General features: G+C 39.9%; 3 protein-coding genes across 3 annotated transcripts; 2 read left to right on the forward strand and 1 right to left on the reverse strand.

Annotated features, from left to right (window-relative positions):
- Positions 1 to 2,554: 2,554 nt before the first annotated feature.
- On the forward strand, positions 2,555 to 2,872 carry LOC102849622 (cytochrome c-like). The gene has a single exon (XM_006903236.1). The coding sequence runs from the start codon at positions 2,555 to 2,557 to the stop codon at positions 2,870 to 2,872; it is 318 nt and encodes a 105-aa protein (XP_006903298.1).
- A 6,944-nt stretch (positions 2,873 to 9,816) lies between these two features.
- LOC102850033 (tRNA pseudouridine(38/39) synthase-like) lies at positions 9,817 to 13,051 on the reverse strand. Its single transcript, XM_006903237.1, has 4 exons — positions 12,673 to 13,051; positions 12,017 to 12,579; positions 10,260 to 10,453; positions 9,817 to 10,124 (listed from the first exon to the last, which is right to left on the reverse strand). Exons 1-4 carry the CDS (start codon positions 13,045 to 13,047, stop codon positions 9,817 to 9,819), a joined length of 1,440 nt encoding a protein of 479 aa, XP_006903299.1. The 5' UTR covers positions 13,048 to 13,051.
- A 2,125-nt stretch (positions 13,052 to 15,176) lies between these two features.
- HYLS1 (hydrolethalus syndrome 1) lies at positions 15,177 to 16,064 on the forward strand. The gene has a single exon (XM_006903238.1). It carries the CDS (start codon positions 15,189 to 15,191, stop codon positions 16,062 to 16,064), a length of 876 nt encoding a protein of 291 aa, XP_006903300.1. The 5' UTR covers positions 15,177 to 15,188.
- Positions 16,065 to 21,570: the final 5,506 nt, after the last annotated feature.

The raw sequence follows: 21,570 nt of genomic DNA on the forward strand, positions 1-21,570 counted from the left end.
CTTTTCACAAAGGAAGACATTCAGTGGTCAATGGGCACATGAAGAAATGCTCAAAATCACTAATGATAAGAGAGATGCAACCCAAAACCAAAATGAGATACTATCTTACCTCAGTAGTAGTGGCAAAGTTTAACAGGACAGCAAGCAATAAAGTTGGAGAGGATATGGAGAGATTAGAAGTCTCATATACTGTTGGTTGTTGTTGTTGTTGTTGTTATGTGCCATCGAGTCGCTTGCGACTCATAGCGACCCGTAGGATTGTAAAATAGTACCACCACTCTGGAAGGGAGTTTGGCATTTTCTCAAAGAACTGAACATAGAAACTTCATATGTCAGCAATTGCACTGCTAGGAATATATCCCGAGGAAATTTGAATAGAGACACAAATGGAAATTTGTACACCCATCTTCATAGAATCATTATTCACAATCATAAGAACTTGGAAACAGGCTGGTCCACGTGCAGTGGAGGCCACAACTAATTGATCAGAGCCAGAACTTGGAAACAGCCCAAAGCCCCAACCAGAATGGACTGAGAAATTGTGGTACATTCACACAATGAAATAATATGAAGCATTCAGGAGCAAATATTTTTTTAAAAATACTACATAATTTGAGAGACTGGTGAAAATTATGCTGAGTGAGCTAATTCAGTGTCATAAGTACAAATACTACATAAGACTATTACAGTAAAAAACAGAAAGATAACTAGTAAAACATGTATGGAGGTTCAAGAGTGGTGAAGGAGAGAAAGCAGAGAAGTGAGCATGGGCAGCGGGAAAATCCCAGGATCACTCAATTTGGCGGGTGGAGGGTGGGGGTAAAGGAAATGGAAAGATCCGATGGGGACCTGAAAAGATGGGGTAATGGTGGGCATAGTTCAATGGTGATTAATTTTCTAAAACACAATATATGGAAATGATGGTATGAAAAACAATGTGAATGAAGTGTGAAGCACAATGTATGTGAATTTTGTATGCAAATCAATGTTGTTGTTGCTAAGTGCCGTGGAGTCGAAGGCGACCCTATGAAGGAGAGTCCTTGACGCTTGGGTGCCTTTCATCCTCTCTCCAAGTTCATAGGGTTTCCGGAGGCAAGCTATTATGGAAGTGGATGCCACTCCTCCTTCCACGCTTGTTTAATCAGGGAGCTCCACCCCACTCTCAGTCCGCATTAAAATAAGAATTAAAAACCAAAACAAATGTATGGATATGATTGTATGAAACATGTGAATGAAGGAAAATGTGAAACACAATATATATGAATTTGTATGGAAGCTAGCATAAAATTTTGACATAAGTTTTAAAAAGTGTACTATTTAGTACACACTGTAGAAAACTAATGGGATCTCTTTCTCATTTAATTCTCACATAGTCTGATAAAGTCTTTCCAATTTAATTATTACATAAGTCTGATTAAGCCTGATGATAGATTTTTATTGCTGTGGTGTTATGTTGTTGTTGTTATGTGCCGTCGAGTCGCCTGAGACTCATAGCGACCCTATGTACAACAGCCCTAAACTCCGCTCTATCCTGTGCCAATCGCACTGTCTCTGACACTCCCATCCCAATTATCCCAGTCACTGAATCAATCCACCTCATAGAGGACCTTTCTCTCCTGCGCCATCCCTCCACCCTCCCAAGCATGATGTCCCTCTCCAAGGACCGGTCTCTCCTCACAACATGTCCAAAGTATGTTAGACGGAGCCTCAGAATCCTTGCCTCCAAGGAGCCACCCGGTTTAACCCTTTCCAGGACAAATCTGTTTGTTTTCCTAGCAGTCCATGGTATTCTCAATACTCTTCTCCAGCACCACAGCTCAAAGGCACCAATTCTCCTTCTATCCTCCCTGATCATTGCCCAACTCTCTGATGCATAACAAGTGATTGCGAAGACCATGGCCTGTATCAGACGTACCTTAGTCTCCAGAGAGTCAGAATAAATCCATAATTGACCTTCCAGCAGGTTTTCAGAGGCAGTCAATCATATGATGGTGCAACCACAGTGGAAGGCAGTATGGCACTTTCTCAAAAAGTTACAAATAGTTACCATTTGACCCAGCAATTCCACAACTGGGAATATACCCCAAAGAGACCACAACTGACATCCAAGCAGATATATGCACACTCATGTTTATTGTGGCTTTGTTCACAATAGCAAGGAGTTGGAAACAACCTAAGTGCCCATCAACAAATGAATGGATAGAGAAGCTGTGGTATATTCACACAATGGAATACTACATTGCGTTGAAAAACAAGGAACTCATGCAATAGTATTCAAAATGGGTGACCCTGGAGGACATTAATGGTGAGTGAGGTATCTCAGTCACAAAAGGACAAATACTGCATGGTGCCACTGTTATAAAACAGGACTGACATCAGGGTTGGGGGAAGACTGAGAAAGATGGGTTCAAGAATGTATACTGCGAAAAAAAAAAAAAAAAGAATGTATACTGCGATAGGTGCGGGCCGGCGTGTCCTTGGACTTAAGAGAGCAGGACGTCCGGTGCCTGAGAGTTTATCTTTGGGTTGTGCAGGACTACAGAGTGACTTCAAAATGGGTGATGTTGAGAAGGGCAAGAAAATTTTTGTGCAGAAGTGTGCCCAGTGCCACACCGTGGAGAAGGGGGGCAATCACAAGACTGGGCTGAACCTGCATGGTTTATTTGGGCGGAAGACTGGTCAAGCCCCTGGATTCTCTTATACAGATGCCAATAAGAACAAAGGTATCACCTGGGGACAGGATACACTGATGGAGTATCTGGAGAATCCCAAGAAATACATCCCTGGAAAAAAGATGATCTTTGCTGGCATTAAGAAGAAGACAGAAAGGGCAGAGTTGATAGCTTATCTTAAGAAAGCTACCAATGAGTAACATAGTTGGCCTCTGCCTTATTTATTACAAAGTAGAAATGTCCTGTGACCTTTTTTTTACATGTACCATATTTAAATTGATCTCATACCAGAATTTAGATCATGAATGGCTGATAGAATATTTTTGTTAAGACAGGCCTGCATTCGGTAAAATTGGCTTTGTTTAAATTATTATGATGACACTTACAATTTTGATAGTAATTTAGCAGGTGTTGTTCACTACTTTTCCCTTCCAAAGAGATGACTAGGCTCTAGGTTAGTTGAATTAGTCTTATTCGGTTTTTAACAGAGATGGTGGATGCCGCATCACAATCTATAGGAGATGGTTTTTATATTTAGATTTCTATAACTGATTATACAAATTTTATTTAAATACAAGGATGTCTTTACTGTCACATGGAACAGAACACACCTCACCTGCTTCAATTTCTATCAGCCTCTTTAAATGCAAGGGCTAGAGATAAAGTAGCAAGACTTTATCTATTTGCCCTTGACTGTGTTAATGGAATTCAAATTCCCTGTATCTAAAATGTTGCCTTTTGAATAACAAAAAGCAGTTCAGTGTGGTTTGTGTATGATAGCAAATAAAGAATGTTTAGCACTTCTCACATTGTATAAAAGATCTGCCATGTCACATGCTTTTAAAAGTCAGCATGATGGATGTAGATGAACATTGTTTAATAGCTCTTTAAAGACAATCCTGAAGACTTTTGTCTCTGATGACAAAAAAGTTAAAATCAAACAATGTTCATCTACTTATATTTATCACCTCATAAAAATGATTATGGTAGAGGAGCTGTATTATTGGCACAGATTTGTAAATTATATGATTATATAAGGCTTTATGAGAATTAAAAAATTATATAGAGTAAAACAAAACAAAACAAAAGAATGTATACTGCATTGAAACAGATGAGGGAGAAAACTGCTTAAAAGGGATATATGATTAGGCATTTTTGTCATGACAGGAGTCCAGAGAGAAGGCTGCATAGTGGAGTGGACCTGGGGGGAGGATTGTAAAACAATGAAAGAAATTTTCTTTTACTTTTCCAAGAGGATAATGTACTGGGAGGAGGGTTGGGAGAGGAGAAAAGTACAACAGTGAATGAATGGAAATCCAAAGTCTGTGTGAATTTTCATTAAAATTAACAATAAAAAAAATTTTAAGAAATCATATGAAAAAAATCATATGAGAGGAAATTGCACATCTTTCTTTTGAGTTTTTAAGTGCCTGCAATGTTTAAAAGACTCTAGTAATAACAACATCAAAATTGCTAGCAAGGCTATTTTGGACAATATATAGAATCAAGGCTTTCCTTTAATTAAATATACATCTAACACAATCAGGTGGACTCTCAACATGACAGAATCCACTCCAGCACAATGTACATATTTTAAACATTTAAAACAAATTAAACACTTCATAATTCTCTAGCATTCTTTTTCAAAACGAAATACATTTATCTAAGATGACAGTATATAAAGATCTTATGTTCTAAAAATGGACAAAACCCAGAATAAAAATGTCTTGGGTCAGATATACCTGTGGCATAAAACTTGCACTCACCTATCTACAGGTGTTTCATTCACCCTGTCACAGAGCCCATGTTGTTGTTGTTATGTGCCATAGACTCACTTGTAACTCATAGTGACCCTATGTACAATAGCTCTGAAACCTGCTCTATGCTGTGCCAACCTTACTATCTCCAACACACCTATCCCCATTACCCCAGTCACTGTATCAATCTATCTCATTGATGGTCTCCCTCTTTTTCTCCTTCCCTCCACCCTTCCAAGCATGATGTCCCTCTCTACTTGTTTTCTTGGTAGTCCATGATATGTTCAAGACTCTTCTCCAGCACCACAACTCAAAGGTATCAATTCTTCTTCTATCATCCTTAGTTATTGGCCAACTCTCTGATGCATAGCAAGCAGTTGTGAAGATAATGGCCTGAATCAGGCACACCTTAGTCTCTAAGAGTGACATCATTGCCCCTCAGTACTCTGGAAAGGTGCTTAGCAGATTTTCCCAATGCAATTCATCTTTTGACTTCCTAACTGCTGGTGCCAAGAGTGTTGAATGTGGGGCCAAACAAACTATAATTGTTAACAGTCTCTACTCTATCTATCATGGTGCTACTAATTGGCCCAGTAGTGAGTCTTCTTGATGTTGAGCTTCAATCCACATTGAAGACTATAGTCCTTGACCTTCTGCAGCAAGCACTTCAGGTCTTCTTCATTTTCAGCAAGCAAGGTCGTATATCAGCATAATGTAGGTTGTTGATGAGTCTTCCTCTCGAATCTTGGTGCCACATTCCTCCTCCTAAAGCCCTGCTTCCTGAATGATCTGTTCTGCATATAGATTGAAAAGGTATGGAGACAGGATGCATCCCTGATGCTCTCCTTTCATGATTTTGAACCATGGAATGTTTTCCTGCTCTGTTCTGAGGACTGCTTCCTGGTGCATGTATAAGATTTTGCATAAGCATAACCAAGTGTCCTGGGATTCCCATTTTCCTCAAGGTTAACCACAATTTGTTGTAATCCACACAGTCAAATGCCTTTGCATAATCAATGAAACACAGACATTTTTCTGGTACTCTCTGCTTTCTTCAAAGATCCATCTCACATTGGCAATAAATGTCTCTAATGCCATAATAATTGTTGACAATTACTGCTTGTTTGGCTGAATAATCAACACTCTTAACACCAGCAGTCAGGAAATCAAAAGACTAATTGCATTGGGAAAATCTGCTGTCAGGGACGTTTCCAGAGTGCTGAAAGGGAACGATGTCAGTCTCGAGACTAAGGTGAGCCTAATCCAGGCCATGGTCTTCGCAATTACCTGCTATGCTTCAGAGAGCTGGACACTGACTAAGGATGAGAGGAAGAATCGATGCCTTCGAGTTAAGGTGCTGGACAAGAGTCTTGAACATATGGCCTGCCAAGAAAACAAATAGGTCTCTCTTGGAAAGAGTGAAATCAAGTTCCTTTTCTGAGGCTAGGATTTTTTACATATTTTTAGGATTTTGAAGCTCCGTCTCACAAACTTTGGGCACATGGCCAAGGAGAGCTCAGTCCTTGGAGAAGGACATCATGCTCAGAAAGGTGGAGGGACTCTGCAGAAGACGACCCCGGACGAGACGGATTGATCAGTAATTGGGACAGTGGGGGTTGTAATTAGTGAGACTGGCTCCAGACTGCTTTACATATAGAGTCGCAGGGGACTCGATGGCACATCAATGTGGTTGCTGTTATGTGTCGTCGAGTTGCCTGCGATCCAAAGCGACCCTATGTACAGCAGCTCTGAACTCTGCTGTATCCTGAGCCAACCTTAACTGTCTCGACACACCTACCCCCATTATTCCAGTCACTGAGTCAATCCATCTCGTCGAGGGTCTTCCTCTCCAGCGCTGCCCTTCCACCCACCTAAACATAATGTCCCTCTCCAATGACCAAGGCCTTTTTTTCTGAGGCACTGATGCGTGAGCTGCAACTAACAATTTTTAATTGTTGTGTGCCCTCGCGGAACTGACCCAAAGCTGATCCTCTAGATGGTTTGGTTTTTCAGAGGCTGTAAATCGCCCAAACTTCTACTTATCAGAAAGTGTCATCTCTTCCAGTAACTGAAGTGGTGACCTGGTTGCCAGACAAAACACCACAAATCGACTATCCCAGACCAGGAAAACATGGGTTAATATTTTAATTCTGCACTCCAAACCTCGGATTTCCTTGCGCCTTTAAGGCGACGGTGATGCAAGAGAAAACCTACCCCAATTAGAATGTAGAGGTGGGAAGCTTTAGGTCTTGAGACCAATAAGATAGCGGGAGGGCGGGGACAAGGGTGCTGGTTTGTGCTTTTGATTTAAAGCTCTCCGGAAGGGCGGTTAACGTTTGCCCAGCAGTGAGTTGTACAGCGACAGCGGGGCACACAATCAGGAGTTGTGCGCAGGCGCTAGCAGTGGTTGGCCGTTACTTCTCTCCGGGTAGGTTTGGTTAGTTTGGGCAGCTGCTTGGGGCGCGTAAGGGATTTCAGTGTGAGGCCTGAAGCACAAATGGCGCCCTCGAGCCTTTTCCACATAGATTGTGCTGTTAACCCAAAGGCCACACTTCTCTAAGGGTTGGGACTCACTAGTGGCTCCGCGGGAGGAATAAAGAGATACAGCCTTGGAAACCTGCTGGAGCGTGAATGTGAGTGCAGTTCTTTGAATTTGACGGGGGTTTGGAGCGAATTCTCTAAGAGCTCTGGTGGCGTCGTTTGTATCTGGTTGGGCTGTCAGCCGAGAAGTCGATTGTTCGAGTCCCGCAGCCACTGCGCGGGAGACAGTTTTCTCCCAGAAACATGTAGGGCCTGAGAGTCCCACTGGAGGGTGGCCTTGAATCGGATCTAAGCACGGGAGAGTTCTCAGTGGTCTTCAGACCTGCCTGGGGTCCGCATCCCCCACGTTTCTGGTGTGGACAGGGTTTGAGGTCGCCGGGTGCCTTGGGCGCAGGCCCTGAGAACAGAGCGGACAAAGGGGACCCACAAATGAGAAGCAAGTCCCAGAGGCCCAGCCCCCAGGATACACAATCACGTGAGAGCACATGGTGGGCAAAGACGCTGGCAGAGGAAAGACCTCAGCTTCCTTAAAGAGTTAGGGAGTATGGCATGTAAAGGCGAAAGAGCCCACAATGAAAAGAAACGTTATTGTAAAAATTACAGAATCCCATTGTTTGAGAAAGAAATCCACCCATATAGAGAAAAAGGCCAACCCAATTCAGCCAGAAATCATTGTTCTTAAAAGGATTTATCAGGCTATTAATGTTATTTCCCTGTTTATCGTATCTCCAGGATTTAACTCTGTTCCTCTTTAGGTTTTTCTTTAAGTCTCATATTAATGTCAATTACATAAGGTAAGAAGTTGGAAAATTAAAATACTGTGGTTTGTAAATAAAATGTTGGAGTGTGGATATCCTGTCGTCAGTGATTACATTAAAAACAAAATGTTTATTTTTATTACATGAAAAGTAGCCTTCCCCCCCTCCTTTTTTTTTTTTTTTTTTTTTAGAACACTGGGCATTTAAAAAAGAATGGTTTTCTTTATTCATTCATTGTTGTGTGCCTTCAAATCGGATCTGATTGTCACCGGATCTGGTGGATTTGAACTATGAGCATTTGGGATTGCAGTGCAGCTTTTTTGCCACTAGGCCACCAGAGCTCCCTTACCACAGGGCATTTTGAAATGCTGGCACATCCGGTCCCCAAAAATGATACAGTATGATTCAGAATCCTGAATTGTAAACTGTTTTACATAATCTTATTTTGGGCCTTTATTTCCCCACTGAAGTGGGAGTATTTTCTAGTACATACCGTACAAGGTATAAAACTATTATGACTCCTCATACTTTAGTATTGCAAGGTTGTTCATTTTCTATGTTCTTTCACTTCCTGAAGCTGGGATTCTTTCAGTGACACCTTATTCTTCAGTCTCTCTACTTCTAAGCACCTGTATTGTTATGTACTGATGAGGAAGAACAAACTCATACCCTTCAGTTTTCAGAGACAATAAATCACATTGGAGGGCTCATCTATCTACTACAATAGCAGCTGATGGGGATTCCAGCTGAGGCTTTGGGCTGGCATTGCAACTCCCTGCCAGCCCTCATGTATTAATTTACTATTTATAGTAAGCTAGTATTTTTATTGTTCCCTGTGGCCTAGTTTTGGAAATAGGAATGGCATCCACTTCCTAAACAACATGCCTCTGGAAACTATGAACTTTGATAAATGACAGTAGTTGCTGGAGGGTCAACTATGGATCATTTCTAACTTGACATAATACAACATACTGTTATATTTTAACTAGTTGCTTGAGGATGGAACCCGTATTTGCATTGAACATAGGAAAAAACATTCAGTGTCCATTACCTGCTGCCTTAAAAGCTACTAGGGAGCTCTGATAGCATAGCACAGTCCACCGAGTTGCACTGCTAACCCAAAGGTAATCTGACTCCAGCAGCTGCTCCAAGGAAGAAAGAAGTGCAGTATCCTCCCATTACAGTTTACATCCCTGGAAACCCATGAGAGGATTATTAAGAGTTGGTAGTCAACCTGACTTAAAGCACTATTTTTGCTACACAGGTCATTTTTCAGATAGTAAACTGTAACATGTCTAGTAATAAACAGTTTATTAAATAATAAGTTGATTGAATTTATGAATTTAAGATTTCTAAATTGTACCTAAGAAAATGAGATATTCAGGCAAAGCTCTTTTTGAGAATTCAAATGAACTGTGAATAGGAGTGAATTAGGTCCTAGACAGTATGGACAAAAAACCTGGAGCATAAAAACATCTAGGCTCATTGGTATGAGACTTAATAGAGCTCCCAAGACTGATCCTTAGTTGCACTTCAAACCTAGAATAAAATTCTCCCCTGTGGTTTAACTTTCAGTCATATCATAGGTTTATAACAAGAATGATAGCCATTAGAACAATCAACCATACAAAATAAGGATGGCATTTGCCCAGGGATAAAGCTCAGAAGGCAAGGAGGAGGACAGAATTAATGGAAATTAATTTGCAGTCACAAAGAGGAATCTAGAAAAGTAGATAACACTGGGGATATTGTAATTGATGACAAATGTATGAATAGTTCAGTAGAAAATAAATTTTCTCTGCTTTTCACTTAAATCAGGGGAAAAGATTAACACAACAAATTCCACTTCTAAGAAACAGGTTTTAATGAATTTGAACATGCAGCACAAATACATAGATCCCCACAGGTATGTTAGAATATGAAATTATAGTCTTTCTTTTATAGGGCTTGCATGGTTTGCTTGTTTTTTAAGAGCTGGTCATCAAAATTTATGACTTGCAATAAAGGTGTGTGGGTTTTTGTTTACTTTTTCTGCCCACTTACCACTTTTTGCTTGTTGCCTCCAAGATCCTGGGGAGTGTTCTATGATTAGATGATGCTTTTAATTTCTGCATCAACACAGATTTTTTTTGTCGGTTTCTCAAAAATATTACTTTCTTCTAATGTTTCCTTGCAGTCCCTTTTCACTTTTGTTTCTTCTTCATGGGTTAAGTGTGGGTTCTGGATTCGTCCCCTACGTACAAAATGCTGGATGCGAGATTCCAATCCTTGGCATTTAGGACGATTCATTAAAGGTTTATATGTGCGCATTTTCACTCCTTCTATAAAGGCACTGGTCTGCTTTATGACAGAGGGCTTAACATTTCTCCACTCTATTATTCCATCCATCTTTGGTCCTATAATTACACAATCAAACATTACATGGATAATTTGCCACAGCAAAATCACCTCCAAATGTTAGATTAAACTACCCTCCACCCTTAGCCCTTATGGTGAGTAGTTTCATTCTTGAATGTCCATTCTTTTCATACCTGTTTCACAGGGTTTTACTGCCACAGAGTCCAATCCTTGTAGCATACTGTACAACATGTGAGTTTTAACAGCATGGTTAGCCCATAGTTGTTGTAGGTGGGTAACATTGAATTCTTGAACCTCCCAGTCATAAATCCATTTGACATTTTCAAACTTACAGTCATATAAGACTAGAGGAAATTCTACAGCCATACTGGAAACAAGGAATAAAAAAACAAATTATGAGACTACATAGCAACCATCTGACAGTTTTAAAAACTAAGGGTTAAGATAAAAAGGGGGAGACTGCTGATGTCAGTACTGAGTAGTGAAGAAGGGAGCTCTTGTGGCGTACTGGTAGGGAGTTGTGCAGCCACCAGCTGCTCCAAGAGAGAAAAAGAGGCCATTTCTCATACAGTTTACAGTCTCTGAAGAAACCCATTGGAGGATCACTGTGATCTGGTTCTGACTTGCTAATAATGAGGGTGAGTTGAATGGCTAAGAAAAACAAAAGTTGTCCTAATCTTGAATAGCAGTACAACAGTTTAAAAAAAGAAAAAGCAGATAACGGTCAGGCCTCATGTATTTTACGGTAAATCCTAAAAATAGCTAATATTGTTGCATTCTAATTTTATATTTAAAAAGAAATCCATCTCAGTGCCATCGAGTCAGTTCTGATTCATGGTGACTCTCCACTGGGTTTCTGAGGCTATAAATCTTAATGAAGGAAAATGCCATCTTTGTCCCCTGGAGCCATGGGGGATTTGAACTGCCAGAGACTGGAGGAGGCCTTTTGGTTAGCAGTACAGTCTTCCACAGACCATACTACCAAATGAGTGAACTCTGTCAACGATTTGTAACCAACTCATAGCTAATCCTCCTGAAAAAGGCTACAAATCACTTGGAAGATGACCCATCTTTCTCCCAAGAAGTAGGGCGTAGATTTGAATAGCTTGCATTTGTTCTGGCAACACAACTTCTTACCCACTAGGTCACCAGAGGTTCCTAATTCTGTATAATATGAAATAGAAACTAGATGTGACTACTTAAGAATTCTCAGTGGAAACAAGGAAGAACTTCAGCAGTATGCTTTGATGGGCTGCAACAGTGAGCTCAAGTTCAGCCACGCTTGAGGGATGGCACAGGTTCAGGCAGTATTTTTCTGTTAATATGGTTGCTGTGAGTTTTGAGTTTGTGCCAACTCAACAGCACCTAGCATTAATTCAAGTTGTTCTCAAAAGAACAATGTGCCTGACTTATCATTTCAATATCATGTTTGATATTTCAAATTCACCAGAACCTAACCTAACTTCTATGGGTGAATTTAGAGACAAACATGAAAGTGTTTTTACATTTAAGGATCCTGATCAATTAAGTGTTGGGCAGCTAATTGAAAGGTTAGTGGTTTAAATCTACCAGCTGCTCCATAGAAGAATGATGATGTAGTCTGCTTCCATAAATATAGCCTTGGAAACCGTACTGGGCAGTCTATTCTGTCTGGGCAGTCTATACAGTCCCTATGAATCAACCAACACAAATGAATGGGAGAGGATAGGAGAGAAAGAGTAAAAGATTCCACTCTGAATATTCATATCTACTTAAAAGTTAGCTTTATGAAGGTAGAATCCATGACTTAGTTATTTAAGTAGTCATAAGAGCAAGGACAGTCTGTAATAAACCAAAAAACCCCCCAGTAACACCGTTTTTCCCTTGGTTTGGGATAAGGGGTGTTTTGGGGGTTTCAGCTTCTTCACCTAACCCCTCCCCATTTATTTACCTGTATTGTGGTTTCTGGGAATTTTTCTCTATGTTCAGCAGCTCATCAATAATGTCTGGTTTCTCCATTCCCTGGCCAATCAAAAATAGGATAGCCATCATACAGCGGACTTGATGATAAAGGAATGCATGGCCAGTCACTTCAAACTGACATAACTGGAAAGATGCTTGCCATCTCTCTTCACCCAGGCTCTGGCCCACTGGCTGTACTTGAGCAGACAAAACAGTCCTCTGAAAATTAACTACCCCATTGGCCACATCCATTTTACACAAATTCCTGAAATCATGTGTACCAACAAACTTTTGAGCGGCATCATTCATGGTTATTAGATCTAAATCAGCACGAGGGAAAAAATAGCGATACGTCCGCTCAAGGCAGCTGAACCTAGCACTGAAGGTAGGTTCTACCGGGGCCCAGGCCAATATACGAATGTCTGGAGGGAGCACTCGATTGAGAATATGTGTATAACGTATCTCTTCAGCAGTATCATCGACTGTGTCTAAATTAAAACTCTCGGAAACTTTGTCCTTTGGAAAATGGGATCGAAGGTCTAGAGAAATCACCTGTGAAATAAGAAAATACCATTTTAGAAATGTGAAGAATCTAAAAATCTTAGTACATATATATGTACAGTATCTTGGCATTGCTTGCATTACCTGTCCAAAAGCACTCACTCCTTTGTCTGTTCGACCACACCGATGATAATTGGATGTCTGTCTACTTTCTACTAATCGAGTCTTGGTTAGCGCCTCAAACAGCTTCTCTTCGATGGTATTGTTGGTGTTTTCCTGACTTGCAAAACCCTGGTAGCTCCAGCCGAGGTAGGCTATCTTAAGAGCTACATGCCTTCGGCCATGAATACTGAAGTCAAATGCCCGCTTACTTTTTACATTTCCTAAAGAATTTTCTCTTTTGTTTGAATCCTTTTTGTTGGCCTGTTCCTTTTTTAGTCTTTGTACTTCCTTCTCCAGTTCTTGTACTCTTTTTAGGAGTTTTTCAGTCTGGTTTTTCTCAGTGTCTTTTTCAGCCATGATAAATACACACCTGCCTAGAAAGAGAAATAAAACCATTTCAGTACTGATTGCTTTACATATGCCAATATCATTCCGTATGCTCAAATAATACATACGCTTTCATTTATTGCCCAAAGAAGATAGACCCATTAGCTTAATTATTAATATTTCAGATATTACTGTTTTCTCTTATGCCTGTCCAGTTTACAGGGGGAAAGAAAGTACCAGAGATTATTTTGTTACCATTAAGATTCTTGTCTAACTCTTAGCCACCTGTGCAGCAGTAAAACCCTGCCTGATCTTGTGCGCCACCTGTGCAGCAGTAAAACCCTGCCTGATCTTGTGCTATCATCACAATCTCTGCTGTTTTTAAACTCACTCTTGCACACTCCACCCTCATTGAGGGTATTTTCCTTGGCTCACTACCTTCATAAGCTTGATATTAGGGACTGACCCATCTTAATCCAAGTATGTGAGATTAGATGTCACCAACATTGCCTCTAGAGAGTACTCTGGCTCCTTATTTGGGGAGAATGTCTATTGATTTCATTTTTCTATCCTTTACTACCTGATTAGATGATTGAGAGCTGATTTTATGGACATTTTACTTTAAAACAATTCTTTTAGCTTCTCATTCTTTCAATTTATCTAGTCTTGAGATCGCTTGTATAGAATACACATCTAATCTGAATTTTTTTGCTTTCAGTATTTCAGATAAAATAAGTGACTTGGTCTTCTGTCATCTAATATTCAGTTCTGTGGTACAATAGAAGCTAACTGAAGAAACCCATCAATGATAGTACTGTACATCGGAAAGAGAGCCTGGAGTCAAAACTCTTCCATTTTAAGTACTTTTGATGGCAGAAAAAAGGTAGTAGCTGCTTTGGTTATTTTTTTGTAAACATGTTCTGATAAAGTTTTCTGTACCTCTAAAAGTTACAGAGGACAACCTAGATAATGTAATTTAGATGCTGATGTTGAAATTCCCCTTATATTTAAATATTCTAAGATGAAGACATCTAGAATATATCCTAAAATTGAGAAAGTCTCAGATAATCTATTAATAATTATTTGATTTTTTTCCCTTATGATTTGAAGATCATTTCCAGATCTATTTAGATATTGTTTTGCCCTTTAATTTTCTGTTTAAGTATTTTTAAAACTACAAAAGTATTCAAAGAAAAAAATGAAATTATTTTTCCTTTTAATCTTAGAGTGCAAGAGACATTTAAACAAAACACAAAATTCAGAAATTTCAGGAAATCAAAAATATATTTTACCTAAAAATAAAAACTGCTGCACAGAATTCCCACTCCCAAGTCATCAATAATAAAAGACAAGCTTCCTTAAAAATATATATTAAGAAGCACTGAATTAATATATAAATAAGAAAAAAAGTCCAAACTACCAAAGTGGTAAATAGGCAAGCAACATGCATTACTCCCAAAACTCAGGGTGAAATATTTATGAAGGTAGAAAAATGCAAGGACTCTGAAGTCAGATGACCTAAATTAGAATTCCAATTCTGCCATTTACTAGCTGTTTAGTATCAGTTTGTGAAAAGAAGATAGTAATAGTACCAAGCTCATCGTTGTAAGGATTAATTGAACGAATGTAAACTACAATGAATAATGCCAGGTACAGAAAGGTATGGCATAGATTTATATAACGTGCATTATAACTCATACTATGTATCCTTGAGCTTTTCTTATGCCAGAACTCACCCATCTTATCCTAGGAGCTACTAAGTGGCAAGAACTATTAGGCAGTAAAAAGGGAATGAATAATAAGAGCAAATGAAAGCAGTTAATAGATTCCATAAGACTGGGTTAATACCCCCTCTAAAGTGTTCCTATACTACCTATATTAACCTCTATTATGTTTTGTGGCACTGAGTTGGTCTTCAGAGGCCGTAAAATGCAGGGAAGATGTCCAATCTCTTTTCTTGGAGCAGCTGGTGAATTCTAACTGCCTGCCTTTCCAGAGTTCCCTTAATCTGTATTGTAGCACTCAGTATATTTGACTTACCCAGACTGTAAATAAGAAGCAGTTTATGAACTCAAAATTCATTATCATGAAACTCACCTTTCCCTTTTTTCCCCCTAACCCCCAGCCCTTACAACTGGCCCTACAGCATACAGGAAGCTGTGGAAGAACTCATGGGACCTTGTGGACAAAAATGGGCCAATATGGATCGAGAAGAACAAATGTTAGCTGCTGCTACAGCTTTTACCCAGTTATGTGTAGGGCAGGGTGAGGGAGGTAATAGGACAGAAGCCAAATCAACTCAATATGATCCCTATAGTAAAGCTTCTGTAACTACAGGGAAGCCTCCTGCTGCTCTTCCTTTACATGTGGAAAGTAATGTCACTTCAGAAACCATCTCAGAGGCCTCATCAAAACTGCAAAAGCCAGTGATGAAAAGAAAAGTGCTGCGTAGAAAACCAGGTGGGGAAGTGTTAGTGACTGATGAATCAGTTATCAGTGAATCAGAGTCAGGTACAGAAAGTGATATGGATCTCTGGGATTTAAGACAAAGGCTGATGAATCTGCACTTTCAAGAAAAGGATTCTCCAGTTGAAATTTCACAAAAATTTAATCTACCACATGAATTCCAAAAATGTACTCAAGATCAGCTTATTTCCTGTCTTCAAAGAGAAGGATTAGGCCCCCAAGGCTATGAACAAGACTTGATTGTTGACAGCCGACCCAAATCCTTTATTCTTCCAAGGCTAAACCAGTTAAGCAGAAACCGAGGCAAGACAGACCGAGTAGCCCGTTATTTTGAGTACAAACGAGACTGGGATTTGATGAGATTACCTGGTGAAGACCATAGGAAAGAATTACGATGGGGTGTCCGAGAACAGATGCTCTGTCGAGCAGAACCTCAACCCAAGCCGCAGCACATTTATATTCCAAACAATTACCTAGTACCAACAGAGAAGAAAAGATCTGCGCTTCGTTGGAGTGTTCGGTGTGACCTTGCAAATGGTATTATGCCCAGAAAACTCCCCTTCCCTCTTTCTCCCTCTTAAAATTTTTACCTCTCTTTTTAACAAATTGTTTGGTTCTTTGTATTAGTTTTAAATAGAAACAACTCATTTCAATAATCTATGGAACATAGAATAAGGAACTCATCAAGTGGTTGGAAATAATTTAACCATTAAGCAAGCCTGGTATTTTTATTTTGTCATAGTAGTAAATGGAGTCAGTAAACACCATTTATGTTGTTTTTACCAGTATGAGCTGCTTTGAATTTATTACTGTGTTTTTAGAGTGCTGGATGTTAAACAATAAAGATTTTCTTTTTCTTTCCTTTTTTTTTTTTAATTTGTGAGGTTGGCTCTTTCACTTTGCACAAACTGGTATCTGTTGGTGCCATTTTTTCAACAGCATGTACTTACTTGCATCTCTTAATTCTTAGAATAGCTTAAACTTTTACATAGTAGTACTGCATGCTAAAAAAGATGATAGAGGGGCGCTCTGGTGGCCTAGTGGCAAGGAGCTGCAACTACAATGCCAGAGGCGAACTGTTCAAATCCACCAGATGCTCTGCCGGGGAAGGAGGGACAATCTCCTGTACCAATCAGATCTGATTTGACGGTACACGCACACAAAAATTAAAAAAAAAAAAAAATTAATAAAAAAAAGATGGCAGAATAGTATAAAAAAACCTTTTATATGTACTAGCAGAAGGGCAAAACCTCAAATTCTTTGGTGTAATGTTGGAACCAACTCCTAGCTGAGCTTCCAGCAGATTTTCAGGAGCTGTTAAACTGCCCAGGAGAAAGCCCATCTTTCCACTGCTAGATTTCAACCACCAGGATGGACTGGCATAACTCCCTACTGACTGCACCACCCACACTCCCAGGTGCACTGTTAAGTGCCATCGAGTCAAGTATGACTCATAGTAACCCTAATGAACAAAAGACCAAAACCCTGTTCTATAACTATTATAATTTCTCTATAGTTTCTGCAGGCATATGGTTTAAGAAGTGGATGCCACCCAGAAACCAAAATGTTCATTGTGAATGCTTTATTGCAGTGGTCTACAAGTGAACTCACAATAGCTCTAACATAAGCCTTTAAATTGTTTTCCACTGTTATGTGCTATCTAGTCGCCTGTGACTCATAGCAACCTTATATACAAAAACCCTGATCCCTTTATCCTGAGCCAACCTGTCTGACACATGTACCCTAATTGCCCCAGTCACAGAGTCCATCTCATACATGGTTTCCTCTCCTTTGCTATCCCTCCACCTTCCAAAGCATGAGGTCCCTATCCAGGGACTGGTTCCTCCTTGCAACATGCCCAAAGTGTCAGACAAAGCTTCAGAATCCTTACCTCCAAGGAGCAGTCTGGTTTCACCCTCTCCAGGACAAACCTATTTTTGGCAGTCAATACTCGGCTCCAGCACCACAGCTCAAAGGCACAATTCTCTGTCATCCCTAGTCATTGTCCAGCTTTCTGATGCATAGCAAGTTATTGAAAAGACTATGGCCTAGATCAGGTACACCTTAGTTTCCAGACTGATACCGTTGCTCTTCAGTACTCTGGAGAGGTCCCTGACAACCGACTTTCCCAATGCAATTTGTCTTTTGATCTGGCTGCTAGTACCAAGAGTGCTGACTGTGGAACCAAGCAAACTGAAGCTGTTAACAATCTCTTCACCATCCATCATGATGCTGCCAGTTGGCTCTTTGTTTTCTTGATGTTGAGCTTCAATCTATATTGAAGGCTGCAGTCCTTGACCTTCTAAAGCAAGGACCCTCAGGTCCTCCTCAGTTTCAGCAAGCAGGGTTGTGTCATCTGTGTAAAGCAGGTTGTTGATGAGTCTTCTTCCAATCTTGCCCTATTTCCCATTACCAATGGAAAATAATACATACACTTAAATGTGTTAAATACTTTAGTCTTATTTTTAGGTGCCTTCAGGTCAGTTCCAACTCAGCATCAATTTGTACAGTAAAAGAAATGCCTGGTCCTGGGTCATCCTCACAAATTGTTTGAGCCCATTGTTGCAGCCACTGTAAATCCATGTTCTTAAAGGCTTTCCACATTTATGCTAACCCTCTATATTATCAAGTAGTCAGTCTTCTTAATAGATGCCACCTAGCAGCACTTTGTAATCTATTTCATCCATTAAAACTTTGACCAGGTGGCCCAATGTGACATTCCAGATTCCAAACCAAGTTTTGTTTCAGAAATACTTCAGCAATACACTATGTTTGGTTATTATTTATTTAATGACAGTTTATTTTCTTTGTAATTTGACGCTGAGGTTTATTTAGAAATTGACTCAAAGACTACTTCTGTTCTGCAATAGAATTCAAGCAAATATCTGAAATCAAATGCAGGCAAAATCCAAAATGAATTGAACCTACTTGGCTATAGCCCAATCAGTAATTGTGCTCACCTTAAATTGGACCATCTGTTCACAACTTCAAAACTGGGAATTTCAAAGGAGTTTGATCCACTGCGGAGAATCTGTATTTCTCAGATAATAGTGAATCTGTACCTCGGGTGCAAATGCAAATTCTCAGCAGGGAGGAAGCTATTTATAATCTAATGTTGTTTGTTGTTGTTATGTGCCTTTGAGTCGCTTGCGACCTCATAGCGACCCTATGTACAACAGCCCTAAACTCCGCTCTGTCCTGTGCCAATCGCACTGTCTCTGACACTCCCATCCCAATTATCCCTGTCACTGAATCAATCCACCTCATAGAGGGCCTTCCTCTCCTGCATTGTCCCTCCACCCTCCCAAGCATGATGTCCCTCTCCAGGGACCGGTCCCTCCTCACAACATGTCCAAAGTATGTTAGACGGAGCCTCAGAATCTTTGCCTCCAAGGAGCCACCCAGTTTAACCCTTTCCAGGACAAATCTGTTCGGTTTCCTAGCAGTCCATGGTATTCTCAATACTCTTCTCCAGCACCACAGCTCAAAGGCATCAATTCTCCTTCTATCCTCCCTGGTCATTGTCCAACTCTCTGATGCATAACAAGTGTCTGCGAAGACCATAGTGTATCAGACGCACCTTAGTCTCCAGAGAGACACCATTGCTCTTCAGTACTTTGGAGAGGTCCCTAACAGCAGACTTTCCCATGGCAATGCGCCTTTTAATTTCCTGGCTGCTGGTGCCAAGACTTGACTATGGAGCCAAGCAAACTAAAGCTGTGTACAATCTCAATCTCTTCACCATCCATCCTGATGCTGCCAATTGGTCCAGTGGTGAGAATCTTTATCTTCTTGACATTGAGCCTCAATCCATATTGTAGGCTGCAGTCCTTGACACTCTGCAGCAGGCGCTTCAGGTCCTCTTCAGTTTCAGCAAGCAGGGTTGTGTCATCCACATAACGCGGATTGTTGACAAATCATCCACCAATCTTGACCCCACATTTCTCCTCATAGAGCCCAGCCTCCTGGATAATCTGTGTAGAACATCTAATATTTGCGAATTTAACCTTCAAATAGGCAGTTTGGCAAATTGTTCGAGGAAAAACAGCTGTGTAGTATAAATGAATCACCTTTATAGTCACCATTACTATCTGTGAAAAATACCTTTTTCACATATTTGTTTATCCAGTCCCATTGCTAGGCATTCATCAGTAATAAAAAAAATAAAAATAGCTAAATAGACAAAGATGTAGGGTATGTACATGGCCAGTAATCGAAAACTTGCACGCTAACAGTCCAACAGTAATTTAATGGTTACAGATTTTTTTAAACAAGAAAGCACTGCTTTTAATTCTGACTTTTAGGATGTTACAGGACAAAGCAGAATGCCCCCCAGGGTTTTGTAATCTCTTTACACAGACTGCCACAATTTCCCCCATAAATTGGTGCGGTCAAACCAACCTTTTGGCTAGCACTCAAGCACTTAACCCCATTCCCCAGGGTTAAACAGCTGTTAGAAATCACGAGAAACTAGTATTAAAATACAAATTCAGGAAGCAGGTTGCAATCTATATACAGAATCTCAAGTCATATATATGTGTGTGTGTGTGTGTGTATATATATATATATATATACACACACACACACACACACACACACACCCATGTACGCAAGAATCACAATGTTACCTAGAGTGATAGGTTTTTTGTTTTTTTTTTTTTAAAAAAAATCATATGGTGGTTCTCCTCCACAGTAAATAGAGGGTTTAAAAAAAAATTAATCCTTTACCTTTTATCATGTAGATTTCCAAGCCCTAAACCCCAATACCACTGCAGTCCATAGTAAGTGGAACCTAAGGGTTTCCAAGGCTATATATCTTTACCTAAACAGGTTGCCACATGTTACATCTGTAAAGCAATGAGTTCACATTGGTTAGCATCCAAGTGCCTTAATCACAGTACCACCAGAACTCCAAGCTTGATGTCTTCCTTTTAATGTATAAGCCTGATGTTGTGCCCTGACAAGTTGGAGCCAACTCAGATGACACTCCAGGGAGTTTCAGAGACAATAAATCACAGGAGGAGATTGCCCATCTTTCTCCCATGAAGCAATTTTTGCACTGCTCGCCTTCAGGACTGAAGCACAGCTTCTCAATTAATGGGCCACCAAAGCTCCCTCCTGCTCCATACCGATATTTTTTAATCCCCATACCAATATTTTTTAATCTATTAATTAAACACACTATATTTGACATACAGGATTTTAACTTAAAATATTGTTTCAAAACTATTTCAGCAATAATCAACATAACCAAACCATCTAGTTTAACATTTTATTTAACTAAAGAACAACCTTTAGAGATTGATCTGGTCTTACACCAAATGTGTGACAAAAACTGGACTTCAGCCCAAATCTCCTGACTCACTGTGCTTTCTGAAGCATCAGGCTAATTTGAGTGATAAGCAGTGGTTTCCCTTAGACATCTAACAACGCGGGGGAAAGGTGGGAAGAGCACAAATTACCAAAAAGAGGAATTCATGTGTGTACTTTGGCTATGAACAAAACTTCAATGTTCTAAAATTTAAAAATTTCAAAAAGAATTTTAATCTTGAAAACATAAGGAACCTGTTAAGTAACAGAAACAGTATTCCTCATTGTAAACTATATTAAAGCAAAAGGGATATTCACTCTCTATGATCATCAGTACTGAAAATTAGTTCTGGTATAGGTATATCTGTGGTATAGTAATAGTTGTATTAACAAAGAAATTGGAATGTAAGGCAACTTTCCCCCCAGCAACACCACCTGGCTTTACTGTACGTTGATTGGGCAACATAACGTCAGCTGACTCACAGTGACCCTGTAGGACAGAGTGGAAATGCTCCAAGGGTGTTTTAAAGTTGTCTCATCTCTCTTCTGTGAAAACCATGACTGTAGGAAAATTAGATATTGTTAAGGAAGAAATGGAACGCATAAATATTGACATACTAGGCATTGGCGAGATGAGATGGACTGGCACGGGGCATTTTGAGTCAGATGATCATATGATATATTACTCTGGAGATGAAAAGGTGAGAAAAAAATGGAGTTGCTTTCATAGTTAAAAAAGTCATTTCTAGAGGAGCTCTGGTGGCCTAGAGGCAAGAA

This window comes from Elephantulus edwardii, unplaced genomic scaffold, assembly GCF_000299155.1.
Source record: "Elephantulus edwardii isolate Elephantulus edwardi_28Jun2011 unplaced genomic scaffold, EleEdw1.0 scaffold00548, whole genome shotgun sequence".
Lineage (NCBI taxonomy): Eukaryota > Metazoa > Chordata > Mammalia > Macroscelidea > Macroscelididae > Elephantulus > Elephantulus edwardii.

Bases quoted from the DNA above. Each gene is read 5' to 3' on its own strand.
- LOC102849622 (XM_006903236.1), top strand. From the start codon at position 2,555: ATGGGTGATGTTGAGAAGGGCAAGAAAATTTTTGTGCAGAAGTGTGCC.
- HYLS1 (XM_006903238.1), top strand. From the start codon at position 15,189: ATGGGACCTTGTGGACAAAAATGGGCCAATATGGATCGAGAAGAACAA.
- LOC102850033 (XM_006903237.1), bottom strand. From the start codon at position 13,047: ATGGCTGAAAAAGACACTGAGAAAAACCAGACTGAAAAACTCCTAAAA. The intron at 12,580-12,672 runs GTAATGCAAGCA...CTTATTTCACAG, and splicing joins GAGTGAGTGCTTTTGGACAG to GTGATTTCTCTAGACCTTCG. The intron at 10,125-10,259 runs GTATGAAAAGAA...GTGTAATTATAG, and splicing joins AGTAAAACCCTGTGAAACAG to GACCAAAGATGGATGGAATA.